The 27918-nt window shown below is 47.7% G+C and overlaps 1 protein-coding gene across 2 annotated transcripts in view; it reads left to right on the forward strand.

The window, feature by feature from the left end:
* ANTXR2 (ANTXR cell adhesion molecule 2) overlaps positions 1-27918 on the forward strand; it is a 76268-nt gene that overhangs the window by 22430 nt on the left and 25920 nt on the right. For both annotated transcript variants that reach the window (XM_030947092.1, XM_030947093.1), the window contains exons 8-15: positions 1228-1288; positions 2258-2353; positions 4995-5064; positions 17648-17726; positions 19956-20051; positions 24426-24467; positions 25033-25128; positions 27668-27835. In XM_030947092.1, the coding sequence (XP_030802952.1) occupies positions 1228-1288; positions 2258-2353; positions 4995-5064; positions 17648-17726; positions 19956-20051; positions 24426-24467; positions 25033-25128; positions 27668-27835 (708 nt within the window). The remainder of the gene's footprint in view (positions 1-1227; positions 1289-2257; positions 2354-4994; positions 5065-17647; positions 17727-19955; positions 20052-24425; positions 24468-25032; positions 25129-27667; positions 27836-27918) is intronic.

Consider the following 27918-nt stretch of genomic DNA (forward strand, 5'->3'; position numbering starts at 1 on the left):
GATCTGTGCTTCACATAAAGCTGGCCTCTAGTCTCAGCTTCACTTGAGCTATTTATCTGACTCTTCAGTAAAAACAACTGAACACGCTTTTACAGCAAAGGAATAAAACGCTATACAAAATATTCCCCAGCCCTCAAACAAGCCATGGATAGCTTCTCTCCACACTGCAATAGGCATCAAGAGGCTAAAGCCCTTTTTTGGAAGCAAGATCCTCAGCTAATGTGAACTGCTTGGCTTGCAGCGAACTCTGGGCTACATTCTTTCCTAAGATCTCTGTTGCTGCATCTCATCCAAATGCACGTCTCCATTTTTTAAAATACCACTTAATTTTTAACATGGGTTTTAAAGCACTAAAAGATGAATTTGGGCACAACAGTTTTTGGGGAGAGAGGCAGCACGGGAAGTGTTCGGTGAGGCAAGATGCTCTCTTTCTTGGAGCTTGGCGTGCTTCTTGTCAGAACAGTGCCCACATGATTGTTTCTGCTGGGCCTGGGTATACAGCAACAGGAACCACTGGGAAACATCACAGAGTGTAAGGAGTCCTACTGAGAGGAAGGCAGGAGTTAAGAGTGGACATGCCTAGGAAGTCTGGGGCAGCTCAGCAGCAGGCACACACCTGGCAAGTGGAGACAGAGAGGGGACGGTAACAGGACTCTCCGTCGTGCACGTGATTGCAGGGCGCTGAACTGATGCCATGGAATGTTTAGGAATGCTTGCTAAAAATACCACATACAGCAGGGAGAGCTGAAGTGAGATCCCTGTCCAAGGGCAGGCAGTGCAGTCAGGAACACCGCTGTCACTGTGCCTCTCCACGCAGGGCAAGGTGCCAGCAATCACAGTAATGTGCACTTGGCTGGACCAGGTTCCATTGCTGGAACACTGCTTTTCACTGAATTAGGTTTTGGATCAGGCTCCTTGTGATTCATTTTTGGCTTACACATTAGGATTGGGGTTCATGGAAAATCAGGATAGGGATCTGGACATAATTATATTCTAAAGGCTCTCGGGGTTTAACAAACTAATCCAAGCCTTAGGAACTCCTAGACTTGACTGTGCAGGTGTGCAGGAGCTGCTCATGCTCCAGGCAATGTCCTGCAAAGTCAGACTTAGCAAACCAAACTTATAGCTGTATGTGTGTTCTAGGGAAAAGCATTTGTTTTAAACTAAGATTGCTCATTGAAATAGTTCTGTGAAAGCTATTTGTGACTATTTCCTCCTTTGCAATAGGTTTTGAAACAATCGTGCACTGAGATTTTATATTTGGAGCCATCCAGTGTCTGTGTAGGAGGTAAGGTTTTATAATTTTAATATACTATTCAATTATTATAGGACTATTGTTTCCCCCTGTTTTATCCAAAGGAAAACTGCATGTCTCTAGAATAAAGCATTTCTAATTCAAGTCCTCAAGAAGTTAAAGAAACATGAGATTTCTCTGTTGCCTTCTTGTTCTCCTCAGAGGAGCTGACCACCAGGGCCTGCTTCCATAGCTTGGGTAATGCACATGGAAGTTGGAGAGCATTTACTTGCCCCTCTCCCATGAGTCTGCTCTGCACTTGTCTCATATCTGCCCCAAAATCTGTGGCGTGTAAGAACAAACCACATGACTGCATTTTTGGGCAGCAAGAGAAATATATTAATGAAATAGAAGAGCTGCATGGAATTTTAAAGTCTTGTCTTCTTTCTAAGCTTCATAATCTATGCATAGTTGGAGATCAATCAAAATAAGGTAGCTGCAAAACATTACTTGGATATTTTTATGAAAATGTGGATGCTCTGGATGAAGTCAGTGGCCCTGGTAAAAAAACTCTTCACTCCTCCTCTGCACAGCTCACAGATAGTGTGGCCCTTAGGCAACTTGCAGAGAAATAGTACTAAGGAGAAATGTTTTCTTCATCTGGTACTTCCAGTGAGCCTGATCTGGGTTTGGGGAGTCTCCTTGTTCTGACTCCCCCATTTCTCATTCACTGAGAGACTGTGTCTTACTGTGCAGCTGAGCCCCGGATCATGCTGATAGCCTGAATCTGCTTCCAGTTTCAGAGGGCTGTCTCAGTAAAGATTTGGGAACAAATTGTGCCTCTGCCAATTTATAAGGAGAATTCAGTACAAGGGTTCAGGAAAAAGGAGATCTCACTAAGTTGGAAGCATTACTATGGTGTGCTTTGTTTATTGCAAACTAAATGAAATTGCCCTGGTCTAAGTGTAGCTTTCTGCAGTGCACTGCAGTTTGGTGATTTTGTGTGTTTGCTTTCCCCTCCAGAGGAGTTTCAGGTTGTTCTCAGAGGAAGCGGCTTAACCCTTGGTGGGAGAAGTGACAGTGTGACCTGTACCTATCAAGTGAACGGAACAACAATCTGTAAGTGCAGGCATTTGCCATCTCCTGCCTCTGTAGCCCTGCAGTTACCTCAGCTCATGACAACTCAAAGAGAAAAATAGCCAAGAGGAGGAGAGCAGGAAAGCTCTGAGGATTAGTAGAGGGAGGAAAGCTGTTTCACACTCTGCTCAATGGTTTCAATTTGCTACCAGGTGCCTTCAGCTGTGAGTGGGCATTAGCATGGTGAGAAGTGTTTGGCTCCTGATGTTTGGGCAAGCAGATGTTTGCTGATGAACCAACCCGTGGCTGCAGTGTACTGACTGAGGTCCCTTTCTGCACAATAATCCTGGCCAAGACATCTCATTGCAATTCCCAGAGGCACTTACCTTGTTTTTTGCAAGGTCTGTGCTGGTCCTGGGTGGTGTGCCAGGTGTGCTGTGGGGTTCAGGGGCGCGTCAGTCCTCCTCCTGCAACAGCACAGAGAAAGGCCAGGTCAGAGCAGTGGTGTATTTTGTCCTGGTCCATGAGCTCTGTCTGCCCAGCATCAGGGCTGACTGCAGCCATAGTGCAAAGCAATTCTGTTTCAGATGTGACCACGACACCTTGTACTGGCAGTTCCCTCTAGCTTATACGTGAGTTTGCTTTTTTGTATCCAGAAGTTCAAATGGATGGCTAGGATAAGTACATCAAACCCCTAGCTCTAAACAGAATTCCATAGAAGCTAGCTAGACTGGAAAAAAACCAAAAAAGAAGTTGAAGGAAAAACTACAACTGATTTTTCCCTGCCTACTGTCTGATTTCTGTATTAGCCTGTCTTAAATTCCTTCACAATCGAATTTGTTTTTCCAGTGCAGTTTCTTCCTTACCCTGGATATTGTATATACTGCAATGGGTTGCCAGTTTCTCCTGCCTGTTAAATAGCTACAATAATTTGGCAGAATAACAGGGTAACCCAGTAGTTCGGGACGCAGGCAGCCTTTGTAAGTCAATTCCGCTTGTATAAATTCCCCTTCAGTTTCCATTACAATTGTCACCTCTGCTTCCCATTGCCCACAAACACGTGCTACCATCTGATGTGAGAATTGCCAACTACAGCTCTGGGCTGCTTGTTTTTTCTTGGCTTCAGAAGGGGTGTGCTGAAGCACATGAGGGTAGGAGAATGGCACAGTGATGTATTGATTACGAAAACACAATCTGCTCTATGGGGTCTTGCCAGGGCCTGCTACATCCCCCTGGTCCACGTCTTCAGCAATGGACAACAGCGAGCTGCTGGAGAGTAGTACAGGAAGAAGGCAGGGACATTTTAAGTGGGACATTCCAAGTGGTCCTTCCCACAGTACACGAGGTCATTCTCTACAGCTCTGTGCTGGACTCTGAATGCCTGGTTCAGAGGAAGCCTAAAGGGGGCCAGTGGAGCCAGGATGAACAGGAAGACGGGGAGGGCACTTGGAGCAGTAGCAGGAGGAAGGAGATGGTCCCAAGAGAAGGACAACCATCGTCATGTCATTGCAGTCTCCTCTACATAAGACTGGCAGTCCCTCTGCAGAACCCTCAGTATGTGAGGGCACTCGGGCAAGGATCTGCTGGTGTTGGAGTTGCCCTCACTGAGAGCGTGGGCTCTCTCTGGGACCAGCCTCTGAGCACACCCTTACTGTGTCAGCTCCCCAGCTTTTAAAGGATGCATTTGGCATCTTTCTCATTCTGCATTTATAAAGAACCATTACCAAATGCTAGAAAGGAAACCTGCCAAATGGAGCTGTGGGATAGAAAAATAATCTATGAAACATACCATTAAGACAAAAACATATGGCAATGTGCTAATCCCTCTTCCCCACCTCACAACTAGCCCCAAATCTAGGCCAAGCAGTCAGTGCAGATTATAGCACATATGAAAATCTCATTTATGCCAACAGCTCCTCCTTCAGCTGCCCCTGAACTGCTTGTCTGTCTGCCTGTTCCTGAAATGCAGGACAGAGTCATCGCCAAGTTGATCTGGCAGATCAGTTATCTGCTCTCACCCCACAGTCAGGAAATAGTCCTTGCACAGAAATCACCAGTCCTGTCATGGGGAAGTACAGGCTAATGGTGCTGCACACAGGAGCTGGATTTTCCCCAGCTTACCAAACACGTGAGGCAAAAAAGCTCTATCCTCCCTTCCTCACATCTGTAGAACAGAAATGCTGTACTGGGCACAAGACTCTACAAGTAAGTGCTTCATGTGCTCTACAGATAGGTGCTTTGTAATGTAAGAGGTTTGCCAATCACACAGACTCAAAAACAGAAGAAACACTGGAGAAAAAGACTCAAGTCACAGCTAATAAAACAGTCCTGCAATGCAACGCACAGGGATGGAGCCAACTAGAAACAAACCTTCATCTTCCAGCTACCAGGAAACTACTAATAGTGTTCTCACTCTCCACAAAGACGGTGTTGATTCTAGGAAGTGTTCTCTCTGGAAGAGCATGAGCTGACTTGAGTAGCTCCAATAAGCACTGTAACGTGGGCTCACCTGGCATTTACAGCTGGCTCTGGGGCTCACTGTTCCTTACCTTGGGCCTTCTTTGCTGCCAGTTTCAGCCAGAACAGACTAGTAAGGAGCATGGGAACGGAGGGAGCTCACAGCATGGCAGATCCTCACCTAAGCTGCACAGCATAGTAAGCTCATGTGATTTTTGTTTTTCAGATGAAAGGCCTAAAACAGTAGAATCTGATTTTTTGCTCTGCCCTGCACCAATCCTGTACAAAAGTGGCCAGTAAGTACTGAACCAAATGCGAGCACATGTTTTGCTGGAATTTGGCACCATTATAGCTGACATTAACTGGGAGGGGTTTGGCTGAAGGCAATATTTGGTTGCTTTTACAGGGGGTAGTTTGTTGCTGCATTTTTCCTCCCCTTCTTGTGTTATTTCCCTGGTGTATATGCCAGCTTTGGAGTGGACTTAGAGTAGTCATCTGTGATCAAACCCATTTGGACAGTGCCTTAAAAATAAATATTCAGCCAGTTTATGAAATACTGAAAAGATCTGGCTTGTCATAAGTTCTATGCAGATTAGCTGTTTTAACAGGGCATAATATGCTCTCGTCCAGATCATCTCCAGGCCCACTGTTAAAGAGATGACATTACCACTGACACTTACAAGCTATTATTAAAATTAGGTGCCAGGACATGTATCCCTGCTCCACACATCCTGATCCAGTGAGTTAACAGCTCCAGCACTGGGGCTAAACTGCAGCTCTGGCCTTATTCTCAGTGTCACCGGCCAGGGCTGCACATTACTTCCGGACCTTGGAGAATTAATCCTTCCCTACTCCTCTCCAACTCAAAGGTGCCTCAGGGCCTTATGATCACTTGGACTTCATTGTGCACATTTCTGAAGACCCTAGGCTAACCTGAAATCAGAAAACTGCACATCAGATCTGGGTCCTGTGGGAGGGCCAAGGCTTTGGCTGTTGGCTTCCTCCCTGCTTGTCAAGTAGTTATTCCCAGAGACTTACTAGGCATGAGGCTAGTGCTAATCCAATGGGAAGCATAGCAGCTCTGCATTGGCCTTGATCTGTGGCACTTCAGGAGCTGAAGAAGTAAGTGTGTTGTATAGATGGCTGGTCTGTAGCTGCATTTCTGACTTGAGCAACAATCAGCCGCCTCAGTTGTGCTGTCAGATGGACAGCAAAGCTCCAGAAGCACATCTGGTTTGTGTGTTGGACAGCAGGCTAGGGGAGGGAAGCTGGAAAGCCGTGGAGCAAGAACGTTCAGTGCCTGACCCCAGTGGGCGGCTGGGGCCAGAGGGTCTGCCTCCCGAGCTGTGTCATGGCTGGCAGGGAGAACAGGCATAGAGCAGAGCTACATGCAGAGCAGAGGGAGGGTGAGGGACTCAATACTGATCTGTTTCCTGATGCTGCTTTTACATGGCTGTGTGACAAATGCATCTTGTGCCACATGCAGCAGGGTGTCAGACCCCTGTGCCTGCTGAGCGGCCTGTGCATCCCACAGTGCTGCAGCTCTGCAGCCTCTGGCTCAGCTAAAACCAGTCAGCACCACCACAGTTGTAAGGGAACTGATTTTGTCATCAGGACAATGCCAATCAGTCAGGTTTAAACCCCTCCTCCCCAGGCCAGGTATTTCAGGGCAGTTACTGTACAACAGAAGAGCAGTAGCAAACCACATACACTCCCAGTATGAAGCATGCATGACATACAATCCCAGTATGAAGCTCCCCAAAAGGTGATGCTGTAACGGCTTTTCCACACACAGTTTGTCCCAGAGTACATAAACAGCCAGTCCTGCCAAAGGCATGTGAAGTGCATGACATGTCTGCATAGGTTAAAGCCATGGAAGTTAGTTGCACATTCTGCATTTTTCCTTACACTGTGGAGTGGTACTGAACCAGACAACTGCCACCCTGGAACTGCAATGTGGATACTGCACCTCAGCACAATGCAGTTGGAGTTCTACAGGTTCACAGGAAAACACCTTTTCCCAAGTTACCATGTGAAACACAGTTCCCTGACATACTATTGAAAGAGTTGGAGCTCTGCCCCAGAGCTGAGCAGTTTACTGTGCAGAAGACTGACAGCTATGAAAGATATGTACGTACTTGAACTCTTGACTTCCCATTGGCACAGCCTAGACTAGTTCTGGATATCTCCCAGTAATTCCTCATGTAGTGGAGCTAATATTAGTCACTAATGTAGCAACAACTGCTCTGTTCTTTTCTAGTGCTCTTTTGGGTGGATTTAAGAGAACACAAGCAAGTCTGAGTTAGCTGCAGGTTTAAAAGCCACACAGCAAGCTTAGTTTCTGGGTGAACAGTCAAGACTCACGTAACAGGTTTCATTGTATTTTTCCCTAATTGGAGACACTTCTTGTTGCCTGATGAATTAGCAGTTTTCACATGCAGAGCAATACTAAGCTGTGTGAAATAGATAAAATGCCAAAGTATTCAGGATGTTGGGATGGTGAGCCCCTACTCTCCTGGAATTGGGCCATGGTGTGTTTCTGCTTCCTTCCCAGCTGTTGGCTACATTGAGTCTGGAACTTCCCAAGTGCCAGCTGTAGATTAAACCAAGCATTTTTTTCAGTCTGCTTTTCCACAGTACCCTTGTAGCAGATGGATGTATCATCCTTAGGTTGGGTGACAACATGACTGTGCTGCCTGTGCCATTTAAAATCCCTTCTTGTCATGCTGCTTCTAAAGTGCAAAATTCCATAGTCTGCTTACAAACCCAGCCCACTTACAAGGCTCCTGATCAGCTAACAGCTGACAATTATTCACGATTTTCACAAAAGCACCCCATGCCTTATAAAACACATTACAAATTTGAACTAAAGCAGAAAGGGAAAGTACACATACACCTGGCAGGAAGGTGAGGAGGCTAACCCAGGCTGAATTGCTTTGAGAGATCACCTCTGCACTGTGATGGCAGGTGCAACAACACAGTCAAGCTGGTTAGTAAACAGAACTCTGATTCTACTGCACTGCCCGTTTAAAAGTCACATTTTGAAGGGCTCAGAATATTTTGAGAAAATCAGTTCTCCTTTTTAGCAGAGACTTGGATTTGTTGTCCTGCCACAGCTTGAGAGAATCAAACCAAGCCAGAGGTGGCTGTGACCTCTCCCTTACTGTACATCTTTCTGTAGCCATTCTGCCTCCGAGGGCAACCAGAGCCCTTGTCTCTTTCAAGAGACTGCTAGTGATCACTAGCCCTGAACACTAGTACAGGAAAAACAGTGATATTTACAAGTCTACATTCCCTGCTAGTTTCACTTCTGCTCTCTCACTGCCCTAAGCTCTGTGAGTTTGCATTCAGAACAATCTGTCTGTAGGCTTGGCTTCACCTCCAGCTGGCTTCTGCTCGGGTGAGCCATTGGTGAAACCCCCTGTGCCTTGCATGGAAATGCCAGTGGGAAAACCAGCATTTCTTGCACTGCCTGAACACTTACAAATTCGCTTTTATTAGGTGAGTGGGTGACAATAAATGCAGTTCAAACTAGCACAACCAAACACTGGAATGCTTCTACTCAATAGTTATATGACTACTACTTATCTCAGTCTATTTGAACTCTCATTTCTCACTGGAATATCACAATAACATTTTGGTACTGATGGTGCCTACTGCAAACATCCAATCTTGTGCAGACTCTCCTCTAAGCCAGGCAAGAAAGGATGGACGTAGGCCAGGCAGTGGATTATTCAAACTGAACCAACAGGCTGAGGAATTGTCATTGTTCTTAAAATAGTTCAGGGAACTACAGAAGGCTGTTTTTTCATGCAGCTGCAGTGCTGGCCAGCTTCCATCTTTGTGCATCCTGCACTTGAACTCAGGTTTTGCTAGGACAGGAGAATGCAGCACCCTTCTCCTTGGGCTCAGAAGCTTAAGGAATAACAGAGCCAAAAAAAAAAAAATCCCAGCCTAAACCTGAGTGTAAGTGAAACTTTTCTCACAGGTACCTCAGCTTGCATGCCAAGGTAGGACAGTCCACACTGCTGCTATTAATGACCTTATTTGCCCTCTATTCAAACCCTGCTGTCTTCAGCTTCCATTTATTGCTTCCTACATCCTGTCCAACACAAACAGCTGGTGGCACTTAAAGAGCAAAGATTCAATAGGAGTTATTTGCTGGGTGGTAGGAAGGAAAATGACTACTGCATTGTCAAATTCTCGGTTACCTGCAGTTTCCAAGGAGCTGATGGAGTCTGGGGCACCTCACTTGGCACAAAGCACACAGCAATGCAGGAGGTAATCTGCAAAATGAGGTTACCCCTCACATGCCTCACATTCAGCTCTAGGGGCTCTAGGATTTCTAGGTGCAACATGTTTCCATGACAGTGGAACAGGGCTCCCTTGAATCTTGCTTCCCATTTTCTAAGTGCCATTTTAATTAATACTAGCACCAGATTTAAGGGGAAGAGCATGGACACACGAAAGCAAACAGACACAGAGAAGATGAACAGATTGTGGGCTCCATCTTTCAGATGACCTCACTGGGTTTCTAGACAGCTGTCCCTTTGGAGAGCAGCTGGAAGGTGCTCTATGGAATGGTTGTCATGGCAGGCTCCTTACCAGGGATCCTGACTGTTCCCAGTACCCAAAGACAGATCCTCTTCTGCCCTGACTCCATGCACTGCTGCCTGTGACCTGGGAGTCAGGAACTGACCAACTGCTTTTGTGTCTCACATCTTGAGGAACCAGAGCCTGTTCCCTTGGGACAGTGGTGGTCCCAAATCCATTGTGCAGGCAGGATGCCAAGCAAGCACATGCACCCCCAGGCACATACCCAGTACACAGAGCAGCAGGGAAGCCAATCTTTGCAAATTTGACTTAACTATACCAAGGAATATTTTTTTCCACTGTTACTTCCCTTTTCTTCCCCATCAGCTGCAGCCTCTTGAGTCTCACTGCTTCCTCCCCTGTGGCACTGTGCTGGCAGCATGGATAGGCACTCAGCTAAGGCATTACCTGTGCACTCCAGCATTCATTAAGACCCTGTGGACCCCTTTCACACATTTATTTCTTGCTGCAGCTCCTTTATGGAATTGGTAGTATTCCCCTCCTGTTTCCTGTGCTTGATAAAGGCACTCAGGAAGTAAAAGCAGTGTTGAAGAAGCGATGCTTTGTGAGGTGACTGATGGTGACTATGTTTGCCTAATTAACTTGTGGCTAATAATTCTAAGTCATTAAGTAGCTAGTTAGTACATGCTCCAAATAAACACATCTGGTGCTGCCCTGAGTGGAGGCTGTGGCTGTGTGTGGGTGACAGATGTGCTGTTTCCCCAGCGCTCCCTTTTCCATGCCGAGCAGCATGGCAGTGCTGGAGCCAGGCAGCCTCGCGGCAGCTGCGCACTCCCCGAGTGGCTCCAGGGACTTGTGCCTCCTCTCCTCTGCTGCCCAGCCACTGCAGCCTGCTCTGGTGCCTCAGAACTGGCGTGCAGCTCCAAGGAACACCCTTCCCAATAGCTTAGAGACTCCTGCCTGCTGGGCTGAAAGGCAGCAGGAAAAGGGCATAAAGTGTCAGGCCACCCAAGGAGCACAGAGTTTAGAATTCCCTAGCCCTGCAGATTGATCTTTTGCTGAACAGCGGACACTGGGAATGATCATGCCTTGCTGTGTCACTGCATGGAACTGGTGGGCTGGGCTTGGAACAACCTTCCAGGGCAGGAAGAGTCCTCCCATGGAGGACAAAAGCCTTCTCCTTTCTATGGGCAGTTACTGCCTAGGTTTGCAGAGCTCATAACTCTCATCAGTCTTTGAAACAAGAACAGCTAGGATTGGTTTCATGCAGGAGAGACCCTTTCTTCCACTGAGGCTGTTGCCTGGTTTTTCAGGTCTTGGCTTTTTGTGGTGGGGCTGTTTAAAGTTGGGTGTTTTCCAGACAGAGGAAGGAGTTATGACAATGAAGTAAACAAGCAGCAGAATATTTTGCAAGAGGCTAATTTGGCAGGAATTACATCTTAAAAGTGAGACTTAAGTTGTAAGTTTCCAAGGGGCAAGTTAAGGTTTATTCCTAGTTCTGAGGGCACAGGAACCCTGATTACATTGTAACTGTCCCATAATGTCCCGCACAAGCTGTCATCAGAACTAGAGCTGCAGGCCCAGCCCATGACCTCTGTTTTGTCAGACACCAACAATAGCACAGCTGCCCCTGCCTGGCTGGGATCTCAGACCTGCCATTTGGCATGAGGAACAGAGCAAATGGGATAAATACACATAAACACATTGGGAAGGGAGGGAAAACAGAACAGAATGAACCAGAGCAGCAACCCACAACTTGTTTGATGGGGATGATTTAAGTAGGCATATGGTATAGTTAAATGTGCTTTCAAAAACATTGGCCTGATTCTTCAAGCAAACACAAAATAAATATCTGAATAGCATGCAAGCCGATCCGGCACCATTAATGCTCTCAGAGGATGCACTTCAGTGCTGGGGCTGACACACTGACATTCCCACACCAAGTGCCAGTGTCTCATGTTAGCATGGCACAGTTGTACCTCCCTCTAACAGTGCAAGCCTCAAAAGCAAGCAGGCCACGAGCTCGTAATTACACCTGACCTAGCAGCCAGTGTCACACCTTACTGGCCCAGTGTTGGCAGCACAGCCCAGCCACACCTCTCCCAGCTGGATTCACCCAGCAGTCCCACTGCCCTCACACACATCTAACTCTGGAACTCGCTGGGTACTCACCCAACACCCCTCTGCAACGCCAGGTTACTTGGTACCTCAGGCACACCTGCAGGTTACACCTCACGTTTATCTCACCATGTTCTACCACATGGACAAACAACAGCAGTAACCTGAGACAATCTGTCTTACCACAAAGTCCAAACTCACATTTAAAAGATGCCCCTGACAACTCCCCAGGTGTTTCACCCACAAATATTGAAGTACACAAATCCTCGTGATTTCCAGTGCACACAGGTACACACACATGTCATCATCTGTTTAGTCAGACAAGGCCAGAACTTGGTCAGGGTCATGGAATTGTGAAAAACATCCCTTTGCCTGTCTGAACAAGTGCTGAGAAAGGTGTGTGGAACTTAAGTGAGTTTTCTGATAACATGGAAGTGAGTGGCTGAAAACCAGAGTGAGGAGAGCTGTTGCTTACTATGGCTACCTTTACTACTGTTACTTTTGTTTTGTCACTTTTTCTTCTGCTGAGAAAGGTAAAAATTTAGAAAAGCTGTTGTCAGCAAAGGCAGAGTTTGCAAGCTGCAGCTCAGTCTCGCATGTCATTCAGGGTCACTCAAGAAAAGATTAATATCCTGTGGCTGTGTTGAGGATTTCTGTTCTCTCTCTAACTAACAAGTGACACTGAGCTCTTTCTGTAGTGCTGTTCACTCACTACCCTTAGCACAGCCTTTGTGGCAGTGCAGATAGGGGTGCCATTTGGCCACAGAGCTGAATTACTCACTGATGTAAGGGGCAGTGCTTGTGTTGAGTGCTGAGCCACTCGAAAGCTTGGCAGCTGGTGTCAGCATGCAGGCATGGGTTAAAGGACCAATTTTCCAAGCCTCATCCTCAGTCTGAAACCTACATGGCGACCACATACCACTTGGAAAAAAACATTGTTCACAGACAAGGGAACCAATTAAAAGGAGAATTCGATAAGATTGGCAAGTTAAGAGGCAGCTTGTTGACTAAAATATTTCCCATTCCACATAACACTGGTCGCTAGTGTGAGAAGGCAAAAGCACAAAGAGCCCAGTTACCTCTCAGAAGCCAGCTGTCCTTTGAGACACACTGAACAGAGGAGAGCAGGCAGCCTGCTGCTGCAGGAGTTCCCAATCCCCAGGATGAACTCTGGGCTCTCTCAGCTGCTCAGTCCTCTTCCAGCCTTGCCAGCAGCTCTCTGACATGGGAGTTGCAGCCATTCCCATCACCAGCCAAAAAGGAAGTCCCTGTGCTTCTCCCTTTTGACTTCCTGCTGCTTAGCAATTGGTAGGATGCCAGCTCCAGGTCAGGCTGTTTTCACCTGTTCACTGTTGTTTTCAGCGTTGCAGAGCCCCTGTGCTCAGGTGAAGGCAATAGCCCCAGATTGCTGCTGTGCCCATGGCCAGTCCAGACCTGGGCAGGATATTGGCATTACCCCTCATTGCAAACAGCTAGGCTTCCCCTGCAGCCCTGGGCAGGCAGCTAGGGGGTCAGAACTGCTCCCACCTGCACAGATTCTTCCTGTTGCAAACTCACTGAGGTGAAGTGTTTAATGTAGGCATTGTCTTTTATTTCCCTACACAACATTTTATTCCCACAAAAATAAGAGACAGTATGGTTCCCAGTGTCTGGTGCTCCCATGGGACATAGTTCTTATGTGTCTGGTGCTCACGTGGGACAACCTCCCCCCTCCAGAATAGCCAGGGAAATCAACTCAGGTGGGGGGGAAGCCAGAAATAGGGCTGGAGTAGGCTTAATGTCTGTCATAAATATTAACTTCTGCAAATATTTTAGAAATACATTTAGTCTGACACAATTAGGGTGTAATGGGACCTATTCACAGATGGAAACATCCTCAATGAATTGTACAGGCTAACAGGCCCCTCAGCCATATGGATGTGGTGTTAAGATCAGTAGTAATTTCTGGCACAGTCCTTCATGTCCCTCCTAGGGCACGCAGTGTTCCCAGAGCATTAGCGAGGACTGCGTGAGCAGAACTAAGTGCTGCACATCATGCAGTGGCCATAGGATCCCGAGCTGAATTAATGATCTACTTTAACAGAATAATGACGTTTCATATCCTGCTACTGCAGGTTCCCATGATTCCTCAATATCAGAGCTAGTTCCTCGCTGCCTTCCAGTTCTCTCACATTCCCTAGGAGTTCCCAGCAGTGAAAGTTTGTGTCTTGTTCCGTGGAAAATCAAGCCCGGACATGTGGACATGTGGCTGGAAAAGCTAGAGGGTTCTGAGCTAACAAGAGGGAGTCCTAAAGAACCATCATCTGAATTTATATCAGTGCTAAGCTACACCAAGAAGGGCAGGGGGATGAGTTTGTACTCATTCTTTACCAGAGTCCCCAAACACTATAATGAATTTCAGGATGAGTGGGTCTCGCTATCCTCAGGAAAATACTCAGTGCTCCTTTTTATGCCTGTGTCTGATGGGAGGAAAACACTTCTGCCCACTTCTCCTAACTGCAGGCTATGTCCTGCCCCCAGCACTCAGTTCCCACTGAGTGAATGATTGCAGTGCTCCCTGGGCACGGCTGGCCTGTGGCATAGTGGCACTGCACCAAACAGGACAGGCAGGGCTGGAACCCTGCTCCAGGAGAGCTGTCCCTGTCTTTGTGCAGCTGTAGCTGCTGTCTGTGAAGAGCACTACACCCAGAAGCCCGGGCTGGAAATCCCTTCCTCTGTGTGTTGCCTCCTCCTGGGGCAGGGATGAGTCCCTGGATGCAGAGTCATCATTGTGGTCCAGGAGTGTTTGTTAGCAGAGCCCAGGGAATGACTGGGTCAGGGAGAATGGAGGGGTAAATGTTAATTGCACCCCAGCAAGCAGTCCCTAAAGACATCAGAGTGAGGTTGGTCAAATGGAGCTTGTATTATAAAGCTATCCCTTATTTCATGAAGGCAGAGTTAGAAGGGAAAGTGCCCTTTAAATACACAGACCTATTTTTTGCCTTCCTCCTATGTACAGCATTTTTGCTATTTTAGTGCAGGCATTTGATTCTGAAGTACCTTTGTCACCGTAATTTTAGTAACTTTTTGAGCAGTTGCCAGTTTAATTTTCAGTGTGTGAAAATTGGAGGTAAATTATTTATTACTTACAGCAAATGTCTTTCACAATTGTATTTAATTTTTTCATCTTTTTTAATGGGTCATAAAATAGCAGTCTTTTAGTAGCTTCCCATAAAGTAAGGAGCAAATGAATACTTTGCAAATAGGTTACCGTAGATGGAAACGTCAGCTGTATTTCGCAGGGAATGGGAGGCTTTAGACCAGAGTTGCAGGGACATATGGCACTGGGCCACATCCCTCTGCTGTCACAATAAACCAGCAGTGGGCATGAGGGAAGGAATTGCAACTGTTTGGTCTCCTCAAGTTACATTTTTGGGTAAATTGTGTATTAGGACGGGCAGTGGGCCAGGACCGAGGCAGCTTCAAGTTGCAAGAGTCTTGTGGTTACCTTTGGTCAATAATCAGAACATTTTTAAAAAGCTCTTTTCAGACTTAAGTTTTCCAGGATTGGTTCCCATCCAGAAAGTGATACTGCACAGACAAAGGATAGGAAAATCCCTTCCACGTGGAGGAAGGGCCATGAACTGTAAATGGAAGGCAGTTTTTCCTAGTACAGTGAGGCGGGTTGGAAGTACAGACTGCTGGGAAGGTGCACACGTTAGGGCTGAGGTAGAGGCAGAGCAGTAGGGTTTGTGCTGCACACCGCTGTCACTACTCCTGCTCCTTTGCCAGCTCTCTGCTTCCATCTTGCTCAGGTGCGGTGTCAGGAGGGAGCAGAGGATGGGAATGAGCACCCTGCCTCAAAGCTCTGGAAAGCCATGGTCTGTGGGCAGTGCCGGGCTTGTGAGGAGGTGTGAGCAGGGCTCCGCTGCCTTTCCCTGGAGCCTGGCCTGTGGGATGGCCCCAGGGGGCTGTGGCAACAACACTGCCCGACTCTAGAGGGGGTTCATTTGAGGGGCCCTGAGGACATATCCCACTCTGTGGCAGCTTTCCAGAGCTCAGCCCTCAACTGGTATCTGTGCTGGGACAAAAGTAGTACAGCCTCACTCTTCTCTGGTGAACCAGGGCTGTGTCCCTGCTGCAGGGACAGGAATGTTCTCTTGACTGGGCTGTTCTGAGCTCCACGGACTCAGCCCTCACACAGCAGAGACAGTCACCAGTGGGAAAAGCAGGGGCCCGAGAAATGGGATGGCTGCTGCTTGTCATTTTAATCTCAGAATATTTTCAGTTTCGGCAGAATGCCAAGCTGAAAGCCTCACACATGTGGCTGGTTGCTGGTAAACACTGGGATGTGTTTGTGTATGTGTCTGTCTCCGAGCCATGTGTGAAGGAGCAGCAGAAACAGGACACCTCTTTCTGGGACTCCCGGTTTAGGGGGCAGTGTTTGTATGAATCACAAGTACCCACAGCCCAGCAAACAGGTGGCTGCTCAAGAAATGAAAGGACATACTGAGTATCCCCAACAGCCATGACAGTCTCAGGGAAGGAGTGCTTTAATGTGTTGACAGGTTCATCCTTTTGAAGATGAGGTAATTATCTGTGTGAGTTCACTCTGTGGCTTCCAGAACAGAATGGCTATGATCAGCTCCAGTGACATCTCCAGTGGCTCATCCCTGCAGCGGTGTATCAGGGTGGAACTGTGTCCGTGCTGGAGCTGATTGCTCAGTGAGCCTGCTCCCTGGGATCTGTCAGTGGGCTGACAGCGGCAGCGGGGCTGCAGAGCTGCGGGCACGGCGTGGGCTGGGAAATGCAATCCTGGCTGGTACCTAGTACAGGCAGGAACTGGTACTGTGTTGCAAACAGCAAGGGGTACTATGGGCTCCAGCCCGCTGGGAAATCTTTGCTATTTTACAGAATGTTTCATACAACCCAGTGAGCTCAAGAACATGCCAAGGTCCCCAGGATGCCAGGGAATATAATTTGATTTAGTGTGGCTTATGTGTTTTATCCAGGTGTGTTTTGTGTCCCTGTTTTGCTTCATCTGCTAGCAAAGACCATCTCCCAAAACAGCCTCATTCCTCACTAGTGGCATTCCAGGCAGGACTCAGAGAGCTCCACAGGGCTGGTGGGGCAGCTGCAGGAGTGTGTAAGCAGCTCAGCCTGGGGGTCCTCCTCTCCCCCAGGGGAGGCAGGAAGCCCTCCTGCCCTGCAGTTCCAGGAGTATTTGGCCAAACCTGAGCAGAATCCTCATGCTGCGATTTCCCCCAGCATTCATCATGACAATGCCAAAACAAGTAATTGGAATTAAAAATAATAAAAAGCACCACATCTTTTAAAAAGTTATCATTGACCAGAGTTTCACTGTGGTTTGATTTATTGCTCTGCAAGGGAATCAAATAGGTTTGGTTTTTTTATTGGTTCTGATTCACTTATTCCAGTGAATTCCAATTAGAAGGAGATTAGAGTTATTCTTTCTGTTGGATCAATTATTCAGAACAGAGATCATGTAAAAATGAGTTTAGTGGAAGCAACTCACTTCATTTTTGCTAAAACTGAAGAAGAAATGAGCCAAATTAGCTAAAATGGTTTTGAACTCCATATTGACTACAGTGTTTGTGCCAGAATAAAAACTCATGACATGTAAGAATAGTGTAAATGATTAATCATTTTAGTTCATGGATATCTACATTTTTATTTAATTACATCTATGCATAACATAAACTGTCTGAATCCTGGGAATCCAAGCCAGAGAAGCTGAGGAGTCTTATTCTGTTTAACATCTACCATGTGTTGTTTTCTTGTAGGGTTAATTTGTAAAATGTAAACCACATACTATTTGTATGCAGTGTTCGGGGCTATTTATAGCAAGTCCTGACCATTTATAATTATCCGACATCTTTAACCATAATGTCTGTGTGTGACTAAGGAGATGGTTATGGAACAGACAAAACAATGCTACTTTTACAGCTGAACTTCAATTTATTTTATGGAAAACTTCTGGGAGTACTTTCTGCTCTGTGGAATGGGGAAGGGGTATTCTCTACTTGGACAGCTCCTTGTCAAGGAGACCAAACTTATTCCCAAATAGGAATAAGCACAGGCTTCCATTTCCCCTCTGAGGACACTCCCTGTGGAGCAGAGGCTGTAGGTACAAGGGCCTGCACAGCAGGTATGAGCCCTTCTTGGCCCTTCCATGGCTGCTCATGTTTCTTCTTTGTCTCTTGGCAGAACCCTGGAGGTTTTGGTGAGTTTGAATGAAGGCCAGTCTTTCATGTCCAGCTCATTAACCATCACTGCTTCCGAGTGTGTAAGTGAATGACTTCTGTCACTCCTTGTAAAATCCCCGCACCCTGTTTCTCTTTGGACTTTGCCATTGCAAGGCGTCAGAGCAGCGAGCCTCTGCTTCCACTTTGCTGTGCAAAGCTGTGTCTTTGCAAGTACTGGGAGGCTTTCCTGCCCTCAGAGACCTGTCCTGAGGGCCAGGTGTGACAGTCAACTGGGTGCCATTGCGGCATGGCTGTTCCCTTACTAGGACTGGAGGGAGCAGATGGGCACAAGCTTGGCCCTTGAGCCTGTGTGTGGAGAGAGGTTACAGCCTGCAGAGGGGCTAATGCTCTCTAACTCTGGGGCCTGAGTGAGGAGTGTAGGCTCCCAGCTCTCTTTCATCCGGGGAGACAGCCTGTCCAAGCAGAGGCCAGAGTGTCCCACTTACACCTGGGAGTCAGGCAGTGTGAACATCCTGCTCAGTCTGATCACAGGTTATAGAAGAGATAAAAACTGCTTCTGGAAGAGACCACACACTTGTGCAGCCAGTGACTGATCTAACTTAACATATATATTTTCTACTCTCACATTTTTGCTGTCCTTTAATTCCTTTTGTATTACACAGGACAGCTGGAATTTGTGGAGGGAGATATGAGCCCACGCTGTTGAGCACATGCTGTGCACGTGCGTCTTTAAATGTGTCTTACCTCACATATGACTGGAGAGCAGCTTTTCCATTGGGCGTGGAGCACAGAGAGAATCTCTTTTGCCCATCACCACACATCGCTCCTAACAGGATTTCTTTGCTCATAGATCACTAACTGAAAAGAGAAAAAAATGACATTTTTATTCTATTCATTTAAAACCTCACCATTTGTGCAGCTGTAGGGATCAGTTATCCTTGAGGAGGGAAGCCTGACTGGGCTGGGAGCCGAAGGAACACCCAGAGCCTAAATCACAGTTCTGTGTTCCAGGGCCTCTGTCAGTCGGCAGCATGCCAGCCGTACGCCCAGGCAGGGTGGCTGAGGGCTGTGCAGCACAGGAGCTGCTGCAGCCCAGCTGCAGCCTGCTGCACCTCAGCCCTTGCAGAGAAGGCAGCACATGGTGCCACTGTAGGAGCTGCCAGGAGTGCACAGACAGGAACAGAAAAGCCCTGACACAAAGCAGCTCGGAGCGAGGTGCTGGGCATGGCCTTCTCACTGAGCCGCATGGCAGCTCTGCTGCTCTGTGCTCACAGCCTGTCCTGGCAGGAAGCAGAGAGCTACAGATGTGCACAGCAGGAGGAAGAGCTTCTCAGCAGCCTTTTTTGTCTCTTTCTGGTTTCTGCTCTTGGCCTGTGCTGCAGCAAAGGCAACTCCGCACAAGAACTGCTGTTTCCATAGTAGCAGATGGGCACCTCAAGAAATGGGTCACTGCTAGAACTGCTCACTAATTCTGGGAGCTGAGCAGGTGATGGCTGACTGGGACATGAGTTACAAGTTACAGCCTCCCAACAAACACACGTTACTGCAGTGAAAACAAACAAAATCACACGGCATTAGGCACCCAGGCACCACTGTACCTGTGGGCCTCACTGCACCTGGGATATGGCTCTGTTCCACTCCCATGTGCAGTGGAGCACCTCTGGGTCAGGACTGCTCACACAGTATTCCAGTCTCAGTGGTCTTCTGGATCTCTCCTTTCCTTTCTTTCCCAGCTGAAGTCTGAATAACTTTTATTTTCCTAGAGGTGCTGTTGTGTTTCTGTCAGTGTTGTTCTAAAAGCCTAAAGTGTAGGAATAAAGACACCCCCAGGAAGTGGGTTGGAGGTGTGGGAGGTGGGCTGTAGTTCAAGTGTCGCTGGAAGCAGGAACACTCCCTCCTTCAGTTTCAGGTTCCCACAGGATGGCTGCAGGGAGTCAGCATGCCACAGTCTGTGCAGGAGTGTGGGCAATCAGCATCAAAGCCTCACAGGTGTACTGTTCGTAGAGATGCCGTAAAACCTCCCTGCGTGCTCCCCAGTCCATGTGTGAAACCTGGGTCCTCATGGAGGAGAAGGGCGCCTCTGTGTTATCCACAGGCTTAGGATGAGACTTCCCCTGTCGGTGTCTGATGGCTCATTCCCTAGCAGGCAGTGGACTCTCTTTCCTCAGGCTGGGCCTCACTGTGATCTCAGGGCTGTCAGCTGTACAAGTTTTACATCAGAAGGAAGGCCCCGAGCTGAGCAGAACGGTCGCTGGCTTGTGGGGCAAGTGGGTGGGGCAGCACTGATGCTGTCCCTGCTGTCTCCGCAGTCCAGTGGCGTGGGAGCGCTCATTGCTGTCCTCGTGCTCCTGCTGCTGGTGGCGCTTGGCCTGCTCTGGTGGTTCTGGCCCCTCTGCTGCAAAGTGGTGAGTACAGACCCTGGGAACAGCCCCTGCACCCTGAGGCACGGGTGGGAAACAGATCCTGCAGGAGATGGGTGAAGTGATGGGGAGGCAGCTCTGGGGGGCCTGTGACAGGCAGGAAAGGGCTGGGGAGAGCAGCTCCAGCACTGGGGCTCCTCTGGGCACAGCCCCACCTGTCTGAGTTATACACACAGGAACCAGCTCCAGCACGGTGCTCTTACTGGGAGTGGGGTGGCCTTAATGGTGTACAGATGTTGCCCTGAAATCAAGGACCACTTTAAAACTGCTCTCAGGAAAATTGGTATTTGTAGTCCATTATGGGCTCTCAGGTTGAAATCCCTATTTTTTTTCATAATCCCTGCACACATCCATCTCTTTATCTGAGTGTGCTCTCTATCCCCATCCCAGCAGCAGTGCTGTTGGTCACTTGCCTCCTGCCATTCCTTTCTGGGGGAGCAGGAAAGTTTATTATTCATGCAGCTCAAGGACAGCATAGAGGACTTGGGAAATGGAGATTGCTTCCCTGGTCTGGGTTCCTGTTCCTGTCTGGGGCTTGTGGAATGTGGGGCAGAGAGGAAGTGGGCTTCTCACCTGACTGTGCTGCAGCCCTTGTGACCCAGAGGGTCCATCGGGCCCCTGTCTGTCCAAGGGCAGGAAATCTCAGCCTCCATCTGCACCCTCACAGTCTAGGCTTCCTAAGGTGAGAACAAAAAGCCTCTCTTGTTCTCATTCTCCACAGCACAGGCCCAAGAGAAATCCAGGGAGCTTCCTCTTAATCACCTTACCTCCACTTCGTTTCATATGGTGAGCCTCCCTGTGGAAAAAGAACATTGTAAATCAGTAAAAAGCAAGCCCCTGGTTTACTTATTATAAAAAACCCTAACCTTGATTCATAAACCAGCTTCATAAGTTAAAATTCCTACATGAAGCAGTCCAGTGAATAGTTCTATATTATCAATTTTCAGCCTTATAAAAGCCATAGTTCTTCAAATGTTTGTGCCCTTTGTGTTTCCTCCTACCTCCTGTGGATACTATTTTGTTACTTCAAAAGAAAAGGTAACCTTAGGCCTCTTTGCTACAGCATCCCTGCGTTCCAAGCTCACACGCTGTTGCACTGAACCTACTGCAGAGCACCGAGCCTTCCTTCTGGTTTTGCTGTCCCTCAGTTCCTACCTTTCTCTCCTGCCCATGAGGCTTGGACATGCATCACTTGGAAGGGTCACTTCTGGCTCAGTAGCATCCCTGAGGAGAGAGGCAGCATTAGGGCCAGGCAGGGCCTGCTCTTCCCTTCCTCTGGCTCTGCTTCTCTGGTTTCCTAGAACAAGGAGCAGGAGCACAGGAGTCAGGTCCCTATGGAAAAGAGAGGTCCAGGGTGTTGTGGGCAGAACAAGTGTCCGTAGTCAGGCAGGTGGGATTCCCCCTGCCCACGGGCCCAGCTCCATCCTGCCTGGGGCTCGGTCTCACAGCATTCCGTGGTGTGAGTCCCATGGACACTCAGAGGGTGGGGCAGGGGAAGTCCTCTTCCTTTTCCTTCCTTGTCCCCCACTTCCAAGGATTTCACTGTGACAGTTCTGTCACTTGTCCCTTGCTGTGGAACATGTGATTGCAACAAGCTGGCTGTAGGCTCTGTGCTGACATCTCCTAATGCCCACATCATGGAGCAGCAGAGAAGTGTTAATGAGTGGATCAGAGGCACTGCTGCCTCAAGCACCAACTTCTTTTTTTTAATGATTTTTTTTTTAAGAAATCAGCTCATCTCCAAACTCAAACCTTCATTCTTTGCAACTTGCTAAATGACATGGAGCTTTGCCCGGAGAGGCTGATGATAAAACCAAACAAACTGAGGAAGCAGCCCATCTCTCCATGAGGATAATAAGACAGCATTATTATTCAGAGGCTTCCTCATTGAAACAATCTGAATCCAGCTCGGGGAAAGTTAATTTACAATACTCAGGTCTTCCTCTCTGCAGTTCTGTGTGCTGCTCCATGCAAAGCTGCACGTGTGCCTTGGATTTCTCTTTTTCATAAACAGCTTTCTACTTATTTCACTTGGAATATCACACAATTGAAAAGAATCCTTGTGTGTGCACGTGTGATTCGAGTGTGTGAGTGTGAGAGCCTGTGGAAGCATAAGGATGCAGGCATTGACATTCCAGTGCTGTCAGCAGGGTGAGGAGCTGCTACTCAAAGCAGATTATTTTCTCACACCACTGTCACTTTTAAAACAAGTTTCATTTTCTGAAGCCATTAGAAATAACAGCTAATTAATGGATTGCTTGGCTTTAAACTGAATTTCCCCTCAAACTTCAGCGAGTTCAGGAGCTGGCACAGGATTAGATCCTCCACTGACAAGATGAGCAAAAGCTGCCATCGACTATTGCCTTGGGAAGCCACAGAAAGCTCAAACAAGTCAGGTTTCCCTTGATTGTCCGGGGTGGGAGTTGTGATTCCTACATCCCCAATGGGCTTAGGGCCCGCAGGAATTCCATCCCTCATCGCGGAGAGGTTTGCTGGGCAAAGCTGTCTGTGCTCAGACAGATGTGAGGCTTCAGAGTGGCACAGCTATAGATGGGGAAGGGCAGTGCCATTTCATATGGGTTCATACAGACCCACCTAGGAGCACTTTCTCCTGTACAGCTGGCAGGCTTGACAGAGACAGAGACTGTTTTGGGATGATGGTTAGGGACAGGTGAAATGGAATAAGGACAGAAATTAAATAAGGTATCCCTTCATTGAGAGAAAGCACTGCTCTACTGTTTCCAGTCTCCTAATTGCTTTCAGCGAGAATTAAATATCTCCAGGCTTTGGCAAATCCTACTCAGCATCCAAGTATCTCTCAGCATCTGTCCCACGATCCCTCTGTGTTGCTGTTTCATGTAAAGTTAGGGTAATGATTCCAGTGTCGCTCTCAGGAGTTTTTAATTAAATAATTACTTTCTGTTAAGTATGCTGGAAACTCCTGATGACTGGGAAGAAGAAGTGTTCAGAGCTGTTTAAAGAAAGTAACGTCTGGCATGGTTTTGCAACTTCCTAACAGCAAAGGGATGTCTCAAAGTTGAAATCCACAGGTTACTTTCCAATCTACCTAAAGCACTCTGAGCTTGACATGAGCCATTCCATAATTTAAACCTGGAGGGCTGTGGAAAACTGGCTCCAGGGGTGCCATAAGTTATTTATCCTATTGGGCCGAATTCCTTTATGCACTGCTGAAAGTCCACAGCCTGTTTAGGCAGTCAGTAGTAACTATCTGGGTGGGACTGATAACTGAAATATAAATCAAGACGGCAAACTCTACTGATCAGAAAAATATGTTTCTTTCATGTATTATGCTGACTGTCTGCAGTGGTATTTTTCATAGGCAGTGTTTAATGAAAGTACTAAAATTAAACAGCACAGAGTGAATAAAGTAAGGCATATTTCAATTAAGTTACTTAAAACCTGTATTAGATTGAATTGTTTGTCAACATGCACAGTTTTGGATATGTTTGTGTAATATCAAGGCATAGCAAGAACAGACTCCTTGATATTCATGGTGTATTTTTTAGTCATTTCCAGGCAATACCCAAGCCCAAAACATGGCCCAGTTTTACCAAAAAACTTACCAAGGTTAGCTTGCAAACCTGCTTTTCTTGTGGAGGAACGCCTGTGCATTCAGTTTTCAGCTGAATCAGTGAAGAGGGTCCCTTGCCTGCCCCTCTCCGGCTGGGACTGTCAGTGCTGGGCATTCTCTCAGCTTTACAGTGTGGATGTGACAAAGGGAATGGGAAGAGACTGTAAGGAGATTTAAATAGAGGTGTAAGAAATTCTCCTGGGAGTGGGCTTCACCCGGAGCAGTGTCAGAAGTGTGGGAGTGTGACTGCAGTGCAGGCACTGCACAGTCATGGAGCTGGGAGGTGGGAAATGAGAGGGCTGCGGAAGTGTCCTGGACATCCAGAGGTGAAGCCTGAGCTGCCAGAAGGCATTTCACACTTGTCACTGGGCCAGAGACTCCCCAGCAGCAGCGGCAGCTCGGCCCACGGCTGTGCAGGACCTCACACAGGCCTCAGACGCTTTTCCTCCGGGATTGCTGACGGACTCTGGGGGATCTCGGCACTGGCTGTTCCTCACAGTGGCTGAGACTCATCCGTCCAGGAAGCGCAGTGACAGACACGTCTGCCCAGAGTGTCTGCAGGCTGGGGATGGCAGCTCTGGCAGACGGATGGTGCTCATTTCCAGAAGGCCTCGCTGATGGATGCTCAGGGGAGCGGGCAGCACAGGCTGCCAGCTTGCTGGCCCTTGTGGGGGCTCGGGTGGAAACAGGTCACTCTTACCGTGGTCTGTTGCCTTGGGCTGCTGCCAGTGCAGCATCTTATTCTTTCCTGTGTTTGGCTCTTTCAGGTCATCAAGGATCCCCCTCCACCTCCACCAGCCCCAAAAGAGGTATGGTGCCCTCGCATGGAACCAGTCCCGTGCTTCCCTGCGTACTGCATGTCTGGCTCCTTGTCCGAGTGCTGCCGGAGAAAGGACTGCCCTGGGGGGTGCCTTCACTGGAGAACAGGGTTCCTAAAGTCCAGATCTCTGCTCTCACAGATCTGGATGTGTGGCTCTCTCCACAGGCCTCAGCTCAGTGTGGCCTGAATTAAGCCCAGATCTGCAGAAACACTTAGGGCCTTTATTCCAAGACAGCTTTGTTTTCCACATTCTGCACTGAAAGCAGAAAGCTTGAATAGCCCTTGTCCAACATCTAAAGATTCATGTAGGACTTAGGCAGTGTTTTCCCCCTGCTCTGTCATTCCAGACACTGAGGAATCCCCCTTACAAGGGAATTCCTCTCCCTCTTACAGGCAGTAACACACTGGAGGCTCTGCTGTCCTCAGTGTTTGCACCCCTTTCACAACCAACAGGGTACGCTCCGGGAACTCCAGTGAAATACACGGAAAAGACATTCAGTGTGTGGGTGTGGAAGCATCTTTTAAAAGTAAACACCATTTGAATGTACTTACAGGAAGAAGAACAGGAGCCCTTGCCTTCCAAGAAGTGGCCCACGGTGGATGCTTCCTACTACGGTGGGCGAGGAGTTGGGGGAATTAAGAGGATGGAGGTTGGTATGATTTGGAGATGGCAGTTCCTTCAAGCACGAGCTCTCTGAGGCTGCAAGTGTGGAAACAAAGACTTGACAGTGCACTGAAAATACAAGGCCATAATGTGTGCTTGTCTTCCCACTGGCATAAGCCTTGGAAAATTCGTTACCATATCGAACAATTCTGACCTTGCCTCTGAAAGAACAGCTTTCAGTAGTTCCATTTGACTGGGACTTTAAATAGCTGCCTCAAGACATGCTCTTTCCATCACGCTAATGAGAAAGAGAGAGTGAGAGCCTTTTCTGTGTGTTTTGGAAGGAATTACAGTGAAACATAAGTCCCCCAAGTGTGGGCCAGCCAAATGCGCTGACAATGGTGACGCTGAGGAGAGGCTTGATCCCAGAGGGACTCGCAGCGACAACAGAGCCTGTCTTTGAAGAGACACGATAGCATCATGTTAATTAAAACAGAATGAAGAATGTGCATCCTTATGGGCACATCCTTATGGCAGGTTTTGTAGTCAAGTCAGCCTATATGGAATGTGCAAAGCAGTTCCTAACTGCAGTCCAGGAAGCTGTCTCTGTCTGAAACACCCACCTAGGCCATACTGAGGTGTCTTGATGAAACTTTAAAGGTATTGGCCTAATCAGCTTTGCTCGAGTACTTTTTAAATGCAGAGGCAGAATATGCAGGTTTGAAGCTGTGTCACTTATATGCATTTTCTTCAGCAGTTCAGAATTGCTAATTTAGAAGAGCTTCAGATTTCACAAAAAGCAAACATTTTGTGCAGTGTTTTTCAGAAGCAAACTAAGAAATGCTTCCCAACATCAAGAATTACAAGCCTGGATTTGAGGGAAACTATGATAGCCTCCAGGAGGGGCTCCCAAATGGGATCATGCACAATGGAGCAGAAAGCTCGTGAACACAAGTGACATCAGGACCACAAAGAAAGACATGTTCAGCCCATGGCAAAAATGCAAACGAGGGTAGAAACTGATGATTAGGTTAGAAAACCTTTTCGTCTGTGGTAGGAATTTTGTGCAGGACTAAGGGCTAAAGAAGTTAACCAACTGAAATTCTTGCCAGCATAATCATGGGCCCTAGAAAAAAGCCCCCCTTGTCTGGGGCTGTGTGGCTCTGTCTGTCCCTGAGACCCCAGAGCAGTGACAGGTGTGGCTGGGCACCGATGGTCAGTGCCTCTGGCCCTGCTGTGTCTGGGACAGGCTGGGAAGATGGGCTTAGGCTGTAGGGAGAGCAGGACAGGCCTCACAGCTCTCTCTGGCTCAGAAGAGCACGCTGCTCCTTTGGGGAGTTGGGGAAGAAGCGAGAGAAAATAGTCAAAGGGAGGTTGTTCCTTACCTGGCAGGTAAAGGTGGTTTCTGTGCCATGGCCAGTGACAAACTTGCTGGCCCAGTCATGACATTTCTTCCACGTTTGCAGTCCATGTGGCAGTGCAGTCATCTAGTTTTTATTGCTTCTCTGGCTTTTTTTCTTCTGCCATTCCTTCAGCAGCCTGATTCATATTTTTTTCAGTGAGAGATGCACCAGCTAATGGTTTTAACAGTGTTTAAAATACATGTTAGCAGCCACATGACAAGCTCTGTAAAAGTACCACCGATCACAGTGAAAGACACAGGTGTACAGGGGCCTCCTGGCAGGCCACATCTCAGCAAATGGCATGATTATGGCAAGTCTTGCTGAAATGGTCCAGGCCACTTTCACTAAGAACTCTCAAACTTTCAGCTGTTCCTTTTTGGATGAGAGGGGAACAGCCTTGCCCAGGCTTGTTTCTGTGCGCAGTACAGCAAACACCCCTGCTCAGATTGCTGCATGGTGCTTCCAGTTGCAGGTGAAACAGGATTCCTGCAGCAAGGTGAATTATCCCTCTTAGCAGGGAGGTTTTTCCATGTATTTAATCTCCAGAGCATAGTAAGTACTGCCTGTATGGAAGTGGGAATATGTGTCTCCCTGGCAGTGATAACCCTGGTTTCCTTCTCTTTCAGCTCTCTATATATTTTATACACTTGGAGCAGTGTAACACATTTAACGTTATCATACACAGTGCCACATGTTCTGCATGCACTTAGGCAGGGTAGACAGTTTCACCTGCACTTCTCCAGCATGTATCTTCCTGCAGGACAACATGGAAACCTGAGCAGGTTCAGGGAGCTTCTGCTTAAACCTCCCTAGGCATCACATTAAATCTACACTGGGGTTCTTGAAAACTTTCTGGGCTAGGAGACCTGGGTTCAGAAATCTTACCTTTCATGGGTGCAGGTTAAGGTCCGGTATTTTAGGATAAATAAGAAGTAGAAATTATATTTTTATATCATTACTTAGAGAAGATTTCACAGATCCCCTGTCACCCGTGTGAAGCAAGACAAGATTTTTCAGTACTGAGACTTATTTACAGACATTTACCTAAGACTGAAGAGGTAGTGTTCTACTCAGTACTTCCTCTCTTGTTTATCCAGCACCTCTTCCAGATTTACTCTCTGTTGTTTGCAGCAGTTTCCCTGCCCTGAGGTGCACTCACACCTGAACTCTGCCTTTCCTCAGGTGCGCTGGGGCGACAAAGGCTCCACAGAAGAAGGGGCCAGGTTGGAAAAAGCAAAGAATGCTGTGGTGAAACTCCCAGAAGAACCAGAAGAACCTTTTCACCCTAAACCACCTAAACGAAAGCCTACCTCACCAGCCATACAGCAGAAGTGGTACACACCAATCAAGGTATCTGTTCAGTCTTTGGTACAATTTGTTACTAAGGGCTGGGTTCTTTGTGCCTTACACAGGCTGAGCTGTGCCTTACTTTC

Source organism: Camarhynchus parvulus, chromosome 4, assembly GCF_901933205.1.
Source record: "Camarhynchus parvulus chromosome 4, STF_HiC, whole genome shotgun sequence".
In the NCBI taxonomy this organism is placed as follows: Eukaryota; Metazoa; Chordata; class Aves; order Passeriformes; family Thraupidae; genus Camarhynchus; species Camarhynchus parvulus.